Raw genomic sequence first — 18,301 nt, 5'->3', positions numbered from 1 at the left:
AGTATCTACTACTACTATACTCCCATTGGTATTGTGACATTCTTCCAGTACAGCATCTCTGAATAACTAATTACCTAGTACGTACCTAGGTACCTACTACACTAGTAGGAGGTACTAGTACTAGCTGATAAAAGTCGTCAACTGCGCCTCATACCTAGGTAGTACTGCAATACCTAGTACTAGCAGGTACTAGTAGTTCTTTACGGTCACCAAACGATCGTGATGCTACCTAGCCTTGCGATTTCCATTTTGCTTCCGGGTCACCGCGGTCAAATTCCTTCCAAGGTTGATATCTTGGCTCGAGGCACTGAGATCTATAGTCTGATTAGTGCAATATCTCTTTTGTTGGCCAATGGCATCAACCGGCAATATGCCCATTCAGAGACAAGGCCCGAGTACTAGTAAGAATCAGTACACTACTAGTTATTCTATGTGAGACATTTTCATGGATAGAGATCCATGAGGGACGCTAAGGTGTTAGTAGCGGCAAAAAAAAACCAACGGGTGCTTCGCTTAGCGTAGATTCATTCCAAGGTTAAGCGCCAATCAGAGACGAATCCTTTTGTTGGTTTGTCGGTTACTCGCATGATTAGACCCGGTGTAATTCGTAGATCTAGTTGCCTCTAGTGCGACGAGATTTAGTAAAATTCAATCTTCAGTTTCTCCTATCTTCGTTCTACTGCTTTACTACTTCCAATGATACGAACTATTCGCCTCGGCTGATCTCATCCACGGTGTTCTGCATAATGTGCAGCTTGGTAATGCTTAGTTCTCAGCCAACGCCGCTTAAATACTTAGCAGAGTGTTGGCTTGACGATTAAACTAGCGCTGGACCCTTGTGGCAAAGGTGGACCCTGATGTTGTGATCTGAAAACAGGGACCGAGCCGGGCCGAGGTTTTCGCCCCGAACCTACCAAGATTCGATATTTTCGATCTAAAGTCGGTTTGCTTATATACTGAAAGGGACATTGAAATTTTAAGCGAGTCTTGAAATCGGCGTGCCCGAGCCCGGCTTTAGGACTGCCCAGTACACTAGTACTGTAGAGGTCAAGGGGTGCTCACAAGATCAGTATGTGACAACCATACCCGACAATACTATGTAGAGTATTATGATCCTTTGGATTTTCAATACGAGAATACAACTAATACCATTAACCAGACTGGCAATCTTTCTGCCCTACGGTCCTACGAAAATGGATTTTCACCGGGTGCTCAAGTGGGACGGAAGGAACTGCACCGTAGCTCAGGGACTCGAAATTAGGGCTAGGACGAACAGACCGAACGGCCGGGGTCACGCCTTATACTGTCTGGTCTACTACACACGAGGAAATTAGTTCTTGGCAAAAGATTCCTAGTCTAAAGTGACGGTGGACCGAGATGAAGCTACTAGTATATCAATCCGGTGGAAAAAATCGATAAAAATACCTCAAGTCCAAGTTTGCCTTCTACTACCTAGGTACTAGTAGTACTAATAGTAGTATGCAGTAGCCCTGATACTACAAGGCAAAATCTACAATATACACTGTTAGTAGTGTACTGTCAAATACTTCATGCTATGGCTGAGTACTATCAAGATTCAAATCTCAAGTCTGAATCCGCAAGACTGACAAGCGGAGGCATCCATAGATCCGAATAGTACTAGTATATTAAGAGGGTAAATGATAGATGCCAGGGAAATTCTGCCGCCGCGGATTCTCAAATTAGCTTAAGGCCATACTAGCGGCTGCGACGCTGCTAGTAGTTCTATCCGAACTCGCCCCTACTACTCTTAGTATGCTAGCGCCGATGTATTGGCCACAGTTTCAACGGCGACCTCCAAATTTTGGATGTAACCTTCTGAGACATTTTTAGTATCCATTTTGCAGTTTTTATCATTATACGACTATGTTATGAGCTAGAATCAGTACCATCAAATTTCTGCTGGAAACATGGAGGGCAGTCTCCGTATCCAGTAACGAGACACTAGTAGATGGGCAAACTTCCCTTGAAGCGATAGTTTAAAATGCCCCAGTATACTCCCGTCAGAGATGATTTAGGAGAAACTAAAAGTCTCTGAGTCTCAGACCGCAGGTAGGAAACCATTTGCCTTCGAAATATCACTCATCATTTTTTTATACTAGGACCTTATGCTAACTACTATGTACAGGACCAGAATTGACCTCTAGATATCATGATCTTTACCAACTACATCCGTTTCTGCCCACTCATCTGGTTCACACTGATCTTTGGAAGTTATGCGTATGACCTGAGCGAACGTCTAGAGCCAAAAGGTGCTCTCAAAGTGAGACTTGACCATGATCTTGCAATAACTTGGCCGAACAGACTGAAAAAGAAGGGCAAGCAAATTCGTCGAACTTTTCTCTGGTCAACTCATCTCAAGTTCATGAATCCTGTCAGTGAGATCAACGATGGCCAACTCTGGCAAATGGCAGACGATGCATATAAGGAAATGCAGGCAGAGCAAAAGCTATATGGGGTCAACAGTAAAAAGGACACGCCAAAGGCTATTTCCATCCTCGCGTTTGGGAACGAAATTATCATTTCTTCCACGATTAAAGGAATGAAGCCTTTTGCCTACGAGTATAAAAAGAGCGCGGTGTCAGCTACTCTGCAGAAGTGCCAATCGGATTGGGCAGAGGCAGGAGGGTCCGCGGACCAGAGACACAAGAATCAAGGTGGCTGCTCTGAAGTCATGTCCGCCCAGCTATATTATTCCATCTATTCCAAAGATGATAACCCTCTTTCTGGACGAAATGCGAGAATTTGCGCGGTTGTGGCTGTGGGCGACTCGCCAGCTGAGCGAGAAAATCCATGTGGAACAGACAGAACTGTGAGTTACGAGAGCATACACTAGTGTATATTTCAAGTTTGTTTATCACAAAGAAGAGTATGGCTGACAGCGGTTGCAGGATATTTGGGGCTGCAACAAGTTTGTAGCGGAAGAGGGCCTGGATGATATAGATAAGACCATTGATGCGGAGTCCTATGATCTGAGTACACTGGCAGGCGGAATTGATACTATAGATCAAATCCAAATATGTGAAGCCTCGGAAAGTGAGTCCGAATCTGGGAAGCAGGACTCGAAGTCGTGATGTCCTCCGGGGTAGTAGCTCAAACTTTTTGAAGCTCCAGCTAGTACCTAGGCATACTATCCTGAATACGAGTAGTAGAACTTGAAGATGATGCTAGTATTATTTTACTTGTTATAATATGGTCAATACTCTCTTGTACGCATCTCTTCATACGATTCTATCAAATACAAAATCATTTGCATAATGTAATTTCAAAAGGTCAACAATGTTACTCCTTTTCATCTAGAGCAAAGTCAATCTGGATACCAGTCTGAAGACTCAATAGTTTCAGACGATCTACCAAATATGGCTCCCATTCTCCCAAGTCATTCTCAGGGTATTGGAGGATTCGAATTCCGCGAAGACATGGCGTACACGACTCCCAAACCTTCAACCATGACTGAAGTAATTCGAAGATGGCTTCATCCTCCCAGTCCCACTCGGGCATATCTATGTCGTATTGACCTTCCTGTTCGGTCAAATCATATGTAAGAGTCAGAAATTCAATATTTCTTGGCAGGAAGTCGTGCAATCGCTTCGTGGTATCTTCAGCGAAGCCAACGAGAAAAGCAAAAGGTATTTGTAGTCTCTTGACCTGATGTAAGTTGGCGAGCTGTTGTAATGATCCCTTGACACAAACTCCTGGGTAATCGATATCATGGCCTCCGAGCTCAACGGCAGCCTCGATTTTGATTTCCGTCAAGTTTGGAGGAGCGAGGGACAGCGCGGTAGCAATCTGGTCGAGGTCGACCACTGGCTTATTTAGGTCATCTTTTAAATCATAATCATAGTACCATTTCCAGGTCAACTTTTCGAGATTCCTAGCAAGCGGCACTATGTCACTGAGATGTTTCTCCCTTATGGACTTCAAATGAAGCGACTTCAACATCGGGGGGGCTAGGAAGATCTTCGGTGGGCCATTTATACGCAGATTTGCTCCTAATCGACAAAGCCAGATGCTCGACATTTAGGAGATAGAAAAGTGGCAATAAATCCGCGGTTTCTTGGAACTTCTCAGTTACACGCGCTGTGTCCCAACCTTCTCGGAAGATGATCGATACATCCCGAAGACCATGAAAGTCCGGTAGTCGATATTTTCCACGGTCACATATGGCTGACTTTAGAACCATGCCGATGAAGGTAGTTCGCTGCAGGAAGACAGGCTGCATGTCTAGAAACTTCAGATTTGAAAGTTGCGCCAGAAGAAGGGCGAGTAGAGCGTCCGTTACACCCTTGCGGATCTCGTGTATCCAAAGATCGCTATAAGGTACGCCTGTACTTTGAATGAAGGCGATTTCGCTTTCTAGCTCTGTTTCAGATACTGGAAGAGAAAACAAAGGGAACCAGTACCCGAATCTCGGGCGGTTTTTACCCTCGAGCTTGAGACTTTGGACGTAGGAGGCCAGCTCAGGCCGTTTGGTGACAGATCGTAGAAATGGAATTATTGGCGGAGGCTTTTTGTGGTCTTGCCAGCCCCATTGAATCTTGGAGTAGAGGAGAGGCTCAGCATTTTCACGGAGCTTCTGGTTAACCAGACAGAGACTATGCCATTCTGCGGGCGAAAGTAGACTGAAAATCAAGTGCAAAACTTCGACAGGGCAGGAACTGATGCCAGTCTTCTTTTGCAATTTCTATTAGGATCAGCGAGGCGCTAGAGAATGCTCATGGTAGCCACATACAAGTCTTATGGGAAGTGACGATTCCATTGTCGTCCTCTAGGGTTCAGTGTGTGCAGACCGGGAAGCACAAGCTGGAGGTGGTAAAAGAATTTGACGAGTGAAGAGGCTATAGCCTGTATTTAAAAATGCTGCAGGGTTAGTCCAGTTCCAAGGTTCCCTGCTAAACTGGAAGTGCTGAACTATTTAAAGTAAACATCTCATTTCAACACGATGGACCAATTTTCCATGCAACGCCACTCTGGACGACTTGAAGCCCCACTAAACTGCCCGGCTCGGTAAAATTCAATACACAAACTACACTAGTCACTATCCGTGTCCGACGCTATACCACTTTGGTCCACGTACACCCTTCGGGTGTACGTGGACCACACCGTACGGTCGGTTAACACCGTGCGGCCGCATTTGAAGCTATTCATATTTGAATTGTATTTACACAACCACGAAGCATCCAATATGCATCAAATTTGCTCATTCTCTTTTCCATCCAGTGCAAATACTATTTCCCCTGAAGCAAGTCCACACGACGTTGTTTAATAGGAGAAACACCCGATGAACGATCGCCTAAGTCTGATCTTTCACGCTGTCGTTTTCTCTCTGTAGCAGCCTCTTCCTTCGCTTTCCGACCGGCAATAGACCGATTTGCATCTTTTGTAGCCAGTATATTGGTAGAAGACAGTCTTTGAAGGCGTACTTTGCGTTTGGAAGGCCGTGTTGTATCCTGAGGTGCCATTGAATCAATTGTACTAAAAATGCAAGCCTCGTTCCTCTGCCATAACCTTATAATTGAGCATTTGATTGTCAAAACTTCGCTGTAGCTTCGGCGAGACTCCCGGTAAAGAAATCGATTTTGCTAGCTTCTTTTCTGTTTTTTTTCTGTATCGTAAACAGACTTCGGCGGAGTCCTTTCTACATCAGAAGACGATAGTAATGGCGGAGGTGTTGTATCTTTTTCCTGTTCAACACGGGCTTCATATTGTGTAATGCGGTGTTTATGAAAAGATTCATAATCAGCCAGTAGTCGAAGACGTTGAAAGATCATTTGAGTGCTTTTGTTGTATGTTGGTAAAGAGATTTTGCCTGCTAATAACTCTGGTGCATAAATTGTAGTCTCTGGTAGCTGCGGAAGCCTTTCTTTTAATCGATTAAGTACTATCGAGCTTTTCACAGGATAAATGCCACGATCTCGGAAGGCATGTCGGATATTTCTAGCTGAAAGTGCCTGTGAACGAGAGCTTTGTATATCACGAAGGAATGATGATTTCAAGGAAATAGTACAGTTTAACCGGGCAAAATAGTTGTTTTTCTGGCGGAAAAGCTGTTTGTAGACCAAAAAAGGCTGACTATCAAGAGGCTGGCATAAATGTGTTGTATGAGGCAAAAACAGAAGAGGATAATACTATTTTGTTCACAATATTGAATGAATTCCAATGTTGTATGACTGCCGTGGCCATCCATTAACAAAATTCGTTTTTCACCGGGAAAACAAGACTTTTAGTCTGCAAATCGAAGTTTTGCACCCAGCTTAATGCAATTTCATCAGTAATAACACCATTTGGAGACACACTTGTTAACCACGAGGCAGGAACATCTTTATACCAGCTTTCCATATACCGTTGACCTTTCAAAATAAACAACGGTGACATTGACCAGCCAACAGCATTGACACATTCAACAACAGTGACATTTTCACCATGTTCAGCACTTGCAATTCGTTGCTGGTGTTTTGGCTTCGAAGAAATAACCCTTTCAGCTTTACCTTGTCCAAATTGAAAGCCACTCTCATCAAAATTGAATATAAGCTGAGGACGAGCATCTTTTAGCACTGTGGCAAGTTCATTATACCACATATCAAGCATATCAACACTCTCTGCATCAATACGCTTTTTGTCCATTGGTTTTGAAAACCTCAGTTAACAAATGTATTTGGAAATTTCCCACAGCAAATAATGCAAAACTATTTAGTTTGTTCCAATGGGTTCATGAATGGTTCAAAATACCAAGTCTGTGATCAAATCGGTTCAATAAAACATGAATTAGGCGGCTTGACTTTCCATTATGATAGAATTCTGCCGTTCATGATACTCAGACTCTGTAATGGTCGGGATTCTTGGAAATTGAGGTTCTAGTAGGCGGGAAAAGATATTGTAATTAGAGGGAAAGAGAAACACATCTTGTTTCTCAATAAGTGATGAATATCCATCTGTATAAATAACTTTTCCGGGACTTTCTATCCCCCAGTCTCCCCACTCTTGTTCGCCAGTCTGGAGATCTTCACAACAGAGAGCAAAGGAGACAATATCGTGTAGGGAAATTCTTAGTGATCCATTATAGAACTCCGAGCATTCATTTTCAGGATTATTAAGGTCAAAGTCACAGTCAATCACATTAACATACCCGACTAAACCAGAGTCAGATGTATTATCAGGCTCTGAACTTGCGAGAATTGACCGGATGGAGCGATCATCCAGAACAAGACAGTAGTCAAATCGAGGCCTGCCAATATGACGGGAATAGCCCTGCCCCTCAACCCATTCAATATGTCGTTTACGAATGGTTTCGATCGGGGCTCTGCCCGACATATCGATTCAAGGGGCGCAAAATCCCTGAAATATGTTAAATGATGGCAGCAGAGGCTCTCATTATCTGGAGGCGGGTTACGGATTTGAAGAGTCGCACGACCGAGGGTGACTCTCACCCAGATTCCCATTTTCTCGTAAAACACTCACCTTATCACCCCAGGTCGCGCGACAGAAAAGCGGTGTTCAGCTATTTCCCCAACAGGCTAGACAATCTATTGGCTAGCCCGACCATTTGGCGTGGGGCTTAAGTACGGCTGAGCGGACGGGAAGCCCTGTTCTCCACACCCTATGGTCGTATGTACTAGAAATGTGAGACTAAAGAACTATGGCAAAAGAAAGAGATAACTAGTAACTGTAGCTCGAGCTTTTTGTTTTAGATTTCTTGGCCGAGGAATGTAGGATACCCGAGTCCTTGTATCATAAACATCTCGGGATCCCAATCTACCGTGGCATCATCCCCGAATTGGTAAGTCGGATCGGAAAATGCATATATCTCATCCATACTGGTACCGTTGGTCAATGTTTCTGACTCCGACTCCGATCCTTTCGATACTGCCTGGTTCTCTGCCTCGCCAGATAGTACCAGTTGTTGCGTGCCACCTATTGCCTGTTTCCGGGCCATGGGATATGTTCCAAGGGGGTTCAACACATATTCAAGTCGTAGTATTTTCAATCGCTCCGCTTGAACATGGGCTGTATTTTCATTCAACCCCAAAGTCCTGAGACCATCTGAGTTCAGAGCAAACAATTGAATGAACCTATCCAGTGCATGCATGGCCGATTCACGATACATGTCCACCTTCATATACCGCTGTAGGTATTGTAATATCTCCACATTGGTTTGCAAGATTGCCTGACAGTCGAGCAAGGATAGATCTGGCAATAGGATATCGTTTTCTTGCCAGGATGTCAGAGTTGTCACAAGAACGCTACTACACACTTGTGCGTGCATTGCAAATGGAGTATCAATGAGACTAGTCTTGTCGCATTCCCAAAGATCTTTGAGCAGAGATGCGATATAGGTAGCCTTTTGGAAACATACCAGATGGCATTTTCTGATGAAAGTGGAAGGTGCATTTTCCCGGATCCATCTTGTCGCAGTGTCGGGAAATACTAGGTTAGAGACCCCAACCCGGTATAAATCGTAGAAGTTCTGAGATATCAAGATATGCAATCCGAAGAACAGGTTCAATCGTCCCACAGCCTTGAATAAGTAGAGGTTCCCGGGTGACATTCTGAAGATTTCTGGAATCGAGGTTTCGAACTCCTGCAGCTTACTCTCAAGTTGAGAAAATTTCGAATCCCTGTTGTCACTCCATGGAACTTCGCCCTCTAGATGTTTCACGAATCTTAGAATCTTGGACCGCATGTATATTCCGCGAATGTAGAAGGATCGTAGGTCCAGTTGGGCTGAATAGTCTGTGTTGGAATGTCGATCGACGAACGGAAGCAATTTCCCACAAGGTAAGGTCTCTGTAATACAGGCCATAGATCTAATGAACATATCTTCAAGACAGGGAAGTTGGACTTGTACATCTTCCGATGTAATGAATTGTAGTTGATCAATTCCACATTCAATATATGCATCTAAGATATAGCAAGCCCAAGCTAGCCTTCTCCTACTCTCCTTAGATGATGGGGAATATGGGCTTTTCTCACATAGCAGGTCGGAGTCAGATTCAAGATGAAGTTGCATAACTTGAAGATGTCGCGCAATTTGGCCGGAAAGCATAAAGCTTTTAGCATACTCTCCTACCCGTAAGTAATACTCATGTAGAAGCACCTCCGTCATGAGGCTCTCAATTTGAGGCTTTCCAAAATTCGAAGAAAGGATCTCTCTTGCAGCTTCTGCCCAGCCTTTACCAGCTTCGAACAAGCAAATTTCAATCTGGGGATTATCTTCGCTTATCTCGAGGATCTCCGCGCAATAGAATGGTGCAGCTAGAGCACACATGGCATGCAACAGCCCCAATCGCTCTGATGGCATCTGTGTGGGGTCTTCGAGTTTGAGGTGCTCCATAAAGGTCGGCATATGCAAGAACCCCATACAACGAACCGTGTGTACGCGGACGAAGTAAATTTCAACTATCTTTCGGAGTCGAAAGCTTGATGGCAATGCCTGGGCTGTGAGCCACGCAGGTATGCTGATTTCGATAGTAGAACTAGCCAGGTTCTCAGTAACAGGATCAAAGTACGAGCATTCGATCCCTTTCTTTGTGCACCGCACACATATGGCATCACCGGAACATTTTTCTTTCGATCGCCTGCATGAAATGCACGATCGTGCACAGCGTCGACGCTTAAGTCCAGCTTGTGTTGACTCCAGATCGACATCGGTAGTGTAGTCACTACGGGAAATCGGCTCGGTGCTATAGACGCATTCTTGGCCAAATCGACGACATCTATTGCATCCTCCTGGTGTGCGATCACATTTAACCTAGATATATTAGGAATTTAGAGATTTTCTGAAATCCAACCAATAGTGGGTTCACCTTTCGCTTTCTGCAAATGCGACAGCTCACTCCCCATCTCTCTACCTCACCACGGTTAATCCGACGGAAGGACATAGGCAATGAGCTTCGGGGTCTCTTTAGCGCGCTTGAGCGACATGCGGGAGTAAAACAGCGGATCTCGCTCACTAAAACGGTGAAGTGGAAGGAGTATGCCTCGTCAGCGATATTACGTCAAGCAAGAGCGGGGTGGTGCAATCCACGCTAATCCAAAGAGCGGAGGGCCGAGATCCGGTACCCGGCACTCGTGTCAACCCTGGAAGATTGTCGAGTATGCTAACATAAAAGCCACGGAAGAAAAAATCAAGTCATGCCCAGGTGTACAATTAATCAAATTAGAAAGAGATTACAATCATTTCTACTCTTTTCAACTCTCGAATATGCCGTCTTTCATGCGTTTGATGGCTGTTGCGGCGGCGGTGCGTTCAGGCTTTGCCTCTACATTTCACGTATTTGATAACACTGCATACACCAACACTTCAATTGGCTATGGAAGCAGCAATATCAATTGGATTCCCGCATACGTATGCAATCCACTGACAGAAGGAGGCGTTCTCCCTTCTGCTGATATTTGGAAGGCTATCGTTCTTGAATGGAACGTCTACCCGTCTTACCCGCTGGTACTAGACTGCGAGGATCTTTACTTTACCTCAACATCCACCGCGGATTTGTACCTGGAAATAATGTCTACCCTGCAAACATGGGCGGCGGATGTTATTCCCGAGGGGCAGATCATTGGCTGGTACGGCCTCTCGGGGAACACGATCTCTTCACTATACGACCACTATCGCAGTTTGATCAGCAATTACACAAATCATGCTTTCTTCCCGTCAGCATATACGTTCAGCGACAGCATATCCACCTGGAATAAGTCGTTAACCTCTGTGGTCAATGTAATCAATACTATCGACAACACCTTACCAATCTGGCCCTATACATGGCCTCAGTACCACGGCAATTACTCTTTCATTCCTGAGGATCTTTGGCAGCGCGAACTGGAAGCTCTTGCATCTAACAGCAACCTGGACGGCTTTGTTGTTTGGGGTGGCAAGAATCATGTCGTGTGCGATGATGCGTGCCAGTCAATTGCAGGAGATGAACCTTGGTTGAACATCACGAGAGAATACTTGAATACTTTGTACGGGATTTACAGTGGGGTTGCTCAGAAATCAGGTTCTCAGTTGTTCAATTGATTGAGGGTTCCAAAGTTGTCAGAGAGTGAGTGGTTCAACACCATATGCTGTATATAGAAAATAAGATATCTAGAATATTGCATTCCAAATCAATGCAATGTCAAGGCTCCGTATGAATTATTCGATGATGCAGGTTATTACTATCTGAATATCGCGTCTGAAGATACTTGGCAGCGTAAGTAGAAACGTCGTCGACTACAAGGACTTCTTTGAAAAGTCCAATTTTCTGACGCGAAAATTCGCGCAAAACCAAATCCTTGAATTGCGGGATGTTCAGCAATGCCCCGGATAATATCAGGCGACCTTCTTTGGGCTCACATATTCGCGGCCTAATGAGTGGCAAGACGAGCTGAGTTAGCGACCTGGCAGCTGATTTTAGAATATCGAGTGCTGCCAGGTCTGGACTATCCGTCTGGAAGCCTAGCTCGGTAACAACTTTAGCAAGACTTCCCACAAGATGCCTTGGCTGCGTATCCGAGTAAAGGATGTAGTAAAGCAAATTTTTCTTCTCTTGGCCAATACGGTCCAATACCCGAGACTCGAGCTCGCTGAGACAATAGTCGTCGTCTCCTTGGCTAGCTTCTATGGTGGCGAATAAACCTTGAAGCGCCTGCTTTCCAATATCGAAGGCACTTCCTTGATCCCCCAGAAGAGGGCCCCAGCCACCTGTTCTCCCAATTTGCAGCATTTCCCCTCTTGTGTCTCTTCCGAAAGCTGCGGCGACCGATCCCGTTCCTGCGATCAATGCAATGCCGGTGTCAACAGTGCCATCCATGCCAATGCATGCCCCGAGAAGCGCACTATCACTTGTCAATATAAGGCTGCCTGAACTGATAGAGACCTTTAATAAACTCTCAAGCCGGGCTGTGAGGACCTCTCGATGACTCGTATGGTGCACTCCGGCGATCCCTGCCCACACTGCAGCAAACTTGGGAATTTCTTCAATCGAGTGGTGATATTGTGATGGTAACTGAGAGACGGACTTCCTTATGGCTTCCTTGATTTCAGCCATAAGGTCCTCTATGTTCATACTCTGGAAATTGCAAGCTCCAGCTTGGGCTCTCGCCAGAACTGAAGATCCAGCGTAAATTGATACTGCGCATTTTGTTCCTCCACCATCTATCGCCATGAACAACTTCTCGTTATATCCAGGGAGTCCGTTTTTGTGGGGTTGATTTATGTGCGGCGAGATGTTCTGGACAAACTGTCGAAAGTTGCCATACGCAAGATCAAGATGCTGCTGGGCACAGTCTGGCGGAAGACGAGAAACAACTGCAGCACACGCTCGTTTCACATTTCCACCACATCTCTTGATCATCAGATCCAGAGACTCATCATCAAGTAGGAATTTCTCGCTTTTTAAATGCTCAGATGACGTAAAATTGTTTTCCTTTAGTCTTTCACACACTTGCCGAATAATCCTGCGGCCGCGAGCTAGGAGCTTTTGATTATTCGCTCGCACATCAATCATAAGACCCATGTAGGTCTTACCCATCCGAATCATAGCACATGTACTAATCATATTCGGAATCTGTTTAGCAGCACTCCCAGCTTTGAGTCGAGTACTTCCTGCGATAAATTCCGGGCCGACAACAACAGGTATGGAGTAATCGACTCCAAGCTTTTCCAAGGTGGATCGCGAGGTATTCGTTACGACCGCCGTAACGGCCTTATATTTCTGGGCTATCTTGATAGCTCCAATGACAAAAGGTGTGCGCCCAGATGCCGATATTCCAACCACGGTATCGTGAGATGTTATCCGCATCATTTCGAGTTTGGCGGAACCATCCGCTTCGGAATCCTCCGCCCCTTCCTGAGCTGTAAGAATTGCTTCATCCCCTCCGGCGACAATGGCCAGAAATTGATTTTCGTCGGTAGAAAATGTAACAGGCAGTTCGCTGCAATCCATAAAACCGATTCGGCCGCTATTGCCGGCGCCAACATAGATCAACCTACCACCTTCGCTTAAGCGAGGTACTAGCTCATCGATCAATGATGCAATTATAGGCAAAGAGCACGCCACAGCTGGAGAGACTTTGGATTCCTCCTCGTTGAAAGCTTTGCAGAGTCCGAGGGTGTCAAAAGAATCCATTGATTGTGCAAGCTCGCTTCGGGCTTCTGTTTCTAGGGCACCCAGAGAGCCCAGGTCCGAAAATGGCGCCATTCTATTCCTCGGTGGTGTCTATGTGGCTTTCGATAAAGCAAAGTGAATGTATAATTTGGCCTTGTTAAATATGGCTGTTTGTTTGTGCTCATATAAATATGACGCGATCTGTCGGCGGGATCTCGGCCTCGATTTCACCGGATCTCGCCCACCGAGATCTCTTCCCCGCGCCTAGGACACCGTCCTGCGCGTAAAGCACGATGGCTCCAACTTAGAAAAACAAAATTCTGTCAAATCTATTTATAATGCTTAAGCCTTGATTTTCCTCACAAGAAATACCTAGGTATCAGGCCTGATTACTCGAATTTATTTCTCATCTGAAGCTGCCATGGAGACCAACAAACTACAACCTGAGGTAATTCCTCGGAGTAGCGAAGATGGCCAATACTCAGATACTCAAAAAATCTTCTCGCGAATTCGTCATGATCCATGGTTCCAAATTATATTGGTCTCCTTCATATCTTTCTGCAACCCGGGCATGTACAATGCTCTAACGGGCATGGGAGGCTCAGGCCAAGTTGACAGCACGGTCTCAGCCAATGCAAACGTTGCTACGCATGCTTGCACGGCTGGGGCTGCTCTCTTTGTTGTTGGAACATTCTACAAATACATGGGCCCTCGAATCTCACTCCTTGTCGGCGGCTGGACCTACGCATTGTACGCTGGCGCGTTGCTTAATTCCGATCGCGTGTCCAACGGGGGCTCATTCGTGATAGCGTCCGGCGCTTTGCTGGGTCTGGGAGCTGCATTCTTTTGGGTCGCTCAGGGTACCATTATGGTAACCTATACGAATGAGGAGACTCGTGGCAGGGCTATCGGTATCTTTTGGGTGATTTTCAATCTCGGTGCAACGATCGGCTCCCTGGCTAGTTTTGGTTTGAATTACCACTCGAAATCTGGAACTGTCACCGATTCAACGTATATCGCTTATATCGTCATTATGCTTTTTGGCTGGGCTTGCTCGAGTCTTGTATGCTCGACAGAGGATTTGTCGGAGAAGTATAAGGGTGTTCGAATTGCCGAAAATTCCACGCATTTCAATTGGACCACTCTGAGACCGACGATTTTCCAAACGTTCCGCATTATTCTCGACTGGAGGAACATATGTCTATACCCGATGTTCTTCAACGCCAACGTCTTTTATTCGTATCAACAGAATGATGTGAATGGTTTGAATTTTAATATCCGAACGCGTTCCCTCAATAGTGCTCTGTACTGGGTTGCACAAATGACCGGCGGCCTTTTGATGGGCTTTCTGCTTGACTTGCACAATCTCAATCGCCGCACGAGAGCCAAAATGGGATGGGGAATATTATTTGTGACTGGGATGGCTATTTGGGGCGGTGGATATAAATTTCAAGTTTGGGATGATCGTCGTCTTGCTGGCGGATTGAAGCAGGATATCGATTATAAAGATGGCAGGAAATTCCTCGGCCCCATGTTTCTATATTTCTTTTATGGAGCTTATGACTCGTTTTGGCAGTCTTTCTGCTATTGGATTATGGGGGCCCAGTCCAACGATCCGGCGGTGACTGCTGTCATCGTGGGAGCGTACTCTGCTTTGAAGCCTGCAGGTGGTGCGATGGCATGGCGAATAAACGCCGAAGGTACAAGCCCTATGGTCCAGTTCGCCATGAATTGGGGATTGAGCATTGGAAGTTTGTTGGTAGCCATACCGACGGTGATAAGCCTCAGCAAAGAGTCCATCAGTATACCAGAGCCGGCTCAAGTCGCTAAGGAGGAAGGGGAAAACGATGTATAATCCGGAACTCGAACACAAGTTGGAATCCGTGGACAGCGGCCGGACGCTTATAAGGTGTGAATTGGTTGAATATTGTATCGTGATAAATAGTATATAAACACTGAGGGTTCAATATGTCTTAATCAGGCCAGTTTTTAATGTATATCGTCAATCCAGAAAAACAAAGTATAATCGAACATGGCTGCTGGATTCATCGGGGTATAAGACGCCATTGGGTATTATCGCATTCGTAAACTAATATCACAAGTCATCACTGCGCAATATAGCGGTATAATAGAGACCGAGTTAAAAATATTAGTAATGAAGCTTCAGATGCTTCGCGATAATAGCGTCGAGACCGGCTGGATCGGAGAAAGGGTAGTCACCCGACCCCTTGTACTGTTTATGAATGATGGATTGCAACCGTCGCGTCCAGATGGGGACGAGAGTGGCGAGTTCAGGATCAAGGAAAGCTTCCGAATTCGTATCGCCATTAATATAAGAGTCGTGCGACGTTGCAAAGTTAAAGGAGTCGGATATTGATGGTAGGTCTGCTGGCACGGACAAACATGTATCGTGGAGATCATGGCCGTCTGGAATCTGTTCGAAGGGTAAACGGCTAGAATGGTGACGCTTTTTGGTTGTCCCATCTTGGGAAATATTCTTGGACGCTTTGGAGCTTTCGTGGCGCATCAAATATGCCCTTGGGTCATGTGGAGGAATCGCTGGTTTGAAATTTGTTTCGGGAGGAAAAGGACGGTCGGCAGCCAAAGCGGCTTTTGCAGCGAGGTATCGGTTCTCATGTGGTCTTTGTGAAGATTGGGAGCTTTGTGGTTGACTTAATGGCTCATTTGGCTGCTGGTCGGGAGCAGGGCGACTGCGATGTCTTTGGTTGGCTTCTTTCTTGCGTCGTTCAAAGTCCATCGCCCACTCTAAGCCAGAAGGCCGCTCGGCGTTGAATCCATCCTTGAGGTTGGCAGCCCAGTGTTCAAGAACAGGGTACCCCTTCCCACTATTCATGGAGGAATCCTGGGCATCGGCTGTCGACTCTTGGTCTCCCGGAGGGGATAGTGATCCAACGTCGCCAGTTGTACCGGTCGGAATATCTAGGGAAGGTTCGGGAAGATCATTCCTAGTTGTCTCACCATCGTCTTCAGCACCGAACCTTTGCTGAGCTAGTTGAGACAAGGTGGGGATCAACTCATCGATACTGACAGGTTGGTCGAGAGGAGTTTGGCACATTGAGATTTGCGTTGTTCGTTCAAACCAAGTGTCAAGAGAGCCATTTCCGTAACGTTCTCGGTCACGTTCTCTTGCCGCTCTCTTTGAGCTACTGTTCGTGGGACCTATTGACGAGGAAGGGATTCTAGGGCTTTGAGCTATTGATCTCCTACTGACAGGAGATCCCGACTGAGCCCGTGGGTCTCGAGGATGAGTGATATTCGGAGTATCCGGGGGAGACCGAGGGCTATGTCTCACGGTGGGGCCTGCACGGCTGCGCTCAGGAGCTATGCGCTGTGTATCCGGCGATAGGGATGTACGATTTGCAGTATTTCGGTCATATCGCCCTGGGGTTTGTAGCGGTGTATTCATTTTGGTAATAGACGAAGGGTTGATGAAACTCGAGTTGCGATCACCCGGGCTATTATATCTAGCGGCATCTTCGGAATAGGAGTCCTGCATTGTTTCGTCCATCACAGAAGAAACAGCGGCCTGGGTTTGGGCTGGAGTTTGAGAGTGTGGTTTCTCGGTGGAGTATCTGACCGGGAGCTCTCTGGCGCTAGATGATTGAGTCGAGGGTAGCGATCTTTCAGTATGTTTTCTGGCCATGAGAATATTGAACCCAGTGGTCGTTCCCGCTGTGCTGGAAGATGCAGATTTGTCCTTGGTAGGGCTTTTCTTCGCGTCCACTGGTAGGTGACCGTAACAATCTCGGAACAGGCTTTCCACCAGGGACACTATCATTTCTCGATCCTCAAAGAGCACATCATCTTTTCCTGGTTCAATATTCACATCATAGGCACCTCGTGGACATTCGAGCTGTAGATAGAGGAATGGATCGACGATGGTCTTCGAAAACGCACTCTTGGAAGCAACCGAACGGAGGTAAGACTTGAATAACTTCACGATGTCTTGGGAAATTCCCCTGAACGAAGACAATGGTCTGCCATCAAGACTGACGAACTGGCCGATATGACTGATTTTGGAGAAGTCTACACAAGTCAGTATATACTCTCAAGTGGCAAATGAAAGGAGACAATACCGATATCCGGACGTGGCAGAAAGGCAACTAGGCGGTAGCTACCGGAGCTCGAGTTGTTTTCACTCTGGGCATTCACGTCGGACGAAACGTGCTTCACAATGCAGCATGAAGAAGCATCTCGTCCAATGATCTTGACCGACGCGTCACTTATCGCAGCCCCTGGACTGGGTACGTACATCCAGTTATTGTTCTCGTTTTTTGCTTTGAGAAGTTTGAGAGAGAACCGACATGAAGGCCGAGCATATGCATAAGCTTGCAGAAGTTTTCTCATTTTCGTGAGAGCTTTTGTGGTCCCCTTGAGCACAGTCTGTCTGCGGACAGGGATGTGCTTGAGAAAGTCCGTGACGCGGACAGTCGTTCCCACCGGGTGGGCAGTCCGCTGGTTTCTATAGAGTATCAGCTGCATAGTCAAAAAAGTGTGAATCCGAATTCCACTCCGCTCGACTCACTGTAAAATCTCGCCCTCTCGGCTATACTTGATGCATGACCCACTCACCTCTGACGTAGTTCGCGTAGTGACGGTGACGCCGCCTGACATCTCGGCCACACTTGCTAAAGCTTCGCCACGGAAGCCAAATGATGTTCCTCCGATATTCCTCAGGTCCTCCACAGTCTGAATTTTGCTCGTATATACATGCCGGCAAACATCAGGGTGGTCATCGGCCGAAATTCCGGTACCGTTATCCTTGACTTGAATGACATCAATGGTGTTCAGGGACAGTTCAACACTTATTGATGACGCAGAAGCATCCAGGGCATTGTCAAGAAGCTCTTTCACCACAGAGCAGGGATCGGATATAACCGATGTCGACCCAATGGCTCGAACTGTGGCCTGCGGGAGAGCCTCTATAGGCATGATGGCAGGACTAGGTCAATTGTGCATGACCGCACTTCCGCTGGCTCACGAAACTCGAAGGAGAAATCAAATATTCCGTATATAACACCAACCAGTCGAATTGAAGTTGACTTGAAGAAGGAAGAGTGGAAGTGGAAGAGTGAGAGTGCTCGTCGCGTCGGCCGAGGCTGATTGGAGGACTGCTTAGTCATGCGATCGCGATAAACACGTCGACCTTCAACCTCAACTTCTCATCCTTCGGAATC

The 18,301-nt window shown here is 46.2% G+C and overlaps 8 protein-coding genes across 8 annotated transcripts; 3 read left to right on the top strand and 5 right to left on the bottom strand.

Annotated features, from left to right (window-relative positions):
- Positions 1 to 2,170: 2,170 nt before the first annotated feature.
- On the top strand, positions 2,171 to 3,092 carry N7533_001590 (uncharacterized protein; the record flags this gene model as incomplete). The annotated part of the gene is made up of 2 exons (XM_057098240.1): positions 2,171 to 2,830; positions 2,901 to 3,092. The coding sequence occupies 2 exons, from the start codon at positions 2,171 to 2,173 to the stop codon at positions 3,090 to 3,092; spliced, it is 852 nt and encodes a 283-aa protein (XP_056963376.1).
- Positions 3,093 to 3,300: 208 nt separating this feature from the next.
- N7533_001589 (histidinol phosphate phosphatase HisJ family protein) lies at positions 3,301 to 4,777 on the bottom strand (the record flags this gene model as incomplete). Its single annotated transcript, XM_057098239.1, has 3 exons — positions 3,301 to 3,879; positions 3,938 to 4,702; positions 4,751 to 4,777. 3 exons carry the CDS (start codon positions 4,775 to 4,777, stop codon positions 3,301 to 3,303), a joined length of 1,371 nt encoding a protein of 456 aa, XP_056963375.1.
- Positions 4,778 to 6,204: 1,427 nt separating this feature from the next.
- Positions 6,205 to 6,642, bottom strand: N7533_001588 (transcriptional regulator family: Centromere protein B DNA-binding region; the record flags this gene model as incomplete). Its single annotated transcript, XM_057098238.1, has 1 exon — positions 6,205 to 6,642. The coding sequence occupies one exon, from the start codon at positions 6,640 to 6,642 to the stop codon at positions 6,205 to 6,207; it is 438 nt and encodes a 145-aa protein (XP_056963374.1).
- Positions 6,643 to 7,702: 1,060 nt separating this feature from the next.
- N7533_001587 (fungal specific transcription factor domain-containing protein) lies at positions 7,703 to 9,361 on the bottom strand (the record flags this gene model as incomplete). The annotated part of the gene is made up of 1 exon (XM_057098237.1): positions 7,703 to 9,361. One exon carries the CDS (start codon positions 9,359 to 9,361, stop codon positions 7,703 to 7,705), a length of 1,659 nt encoding a protein of 552 aa, XP_056963373.1.
- An 858-nt stretch (positions 9,362 to 10,219) lies between these two features.
- Positions 10,220 to 11,032, top strand: N7533_001586 (uncharacterized protein; the record flags this gene model as incomplete). Its single annotated transcript, XM_057098236.1, has 1 exon — positions 10,220 to 11,032. One exon carries the CDS (start codon positions 10,220 to 10,222, stop codon positions 11,030 to 11,032), a length of 813 nt encoding a protein of 270 aa, XP_056963372.1.
- A 100-nt stretch (positions 11,033 to 11,132) lies between these two features.
- On the bottom strand, positions 11,133 to 13,196 carry N7533_001585 (glucokinase regulator family protein; the record flags this gene model as incomplete). Its single annotated transcript, XM_057098235.1, has 1 exon — positions 11,133 to 13,196. One exon carries the CDS (start codon positions 13,194 to 13,196, stop codon positions 11,133 to 11,135), a length of 2,064 nt encoding a protein of 687 aa, XP_056963371.1.
- A 328-nt stretch (positions 13,197 to 13,524) lies between these two features.
- N7533_001584 (uncharacterized protein) lies at positions 13,525 to 14,958 on the top strand (the record flags this gene model as incomplete). Its single annotated transcript, XM_057098234.1, has 1 exon — positions 13,525 to 14,958. The coding sequence occupies one exon, from the start codon at positions 13,525 to 13,527 to the stop codon at positions 14,956 to 14,958; it is 1,434 nt and encodes a 477-aa protein (XP_056963370.1).
- A 294-nt stretch (positions 14,959 to 15,252) lies between these two features.
- On the bottom strand, positions 15,253 to 18,056 carry N7533_001583 (putative DNA mismatch repair protein; the record flags this gene model as incomplete). Its single annotated transcript, XM_057098233.1, has 3 exons — positions 15,253 to 17,150; positions 17,201 to 17,586; positions 17,650 to 18,056. 3 exons carry the CDS (start codon positions 18,054 to 18,056, stop codon positions 15,253 to 15,255), a joined length of 2,691 nt encoding a protein of 896 aa, XP_056963369.1.
- Between the last annotated feature and the right edge of the window lie 245 nt (positions 18,057 to 18,301).

The sequence above is a fragment of the Penicillium manginii genome (assembly GCF_028828005.1).
Source record: "Penicillium manginii strain IBT 31320 chromosome Unknown utg000002l:1.0-5564898.0:1.0-5567710.0, whole genome shotgun sequence".
Lineage (NCBI taxonomy): Eukaryota > Fungi > Ascomycota > Eurotiomycetes > Eurotiales > Aspergillaceae > Penicillium > Penicillium manginii.
The sequence above is the reverse complement of the archived record's forward strand: the minus strand, read 5'-3'. Positions and strand labels throughout refer to the sequence as shown.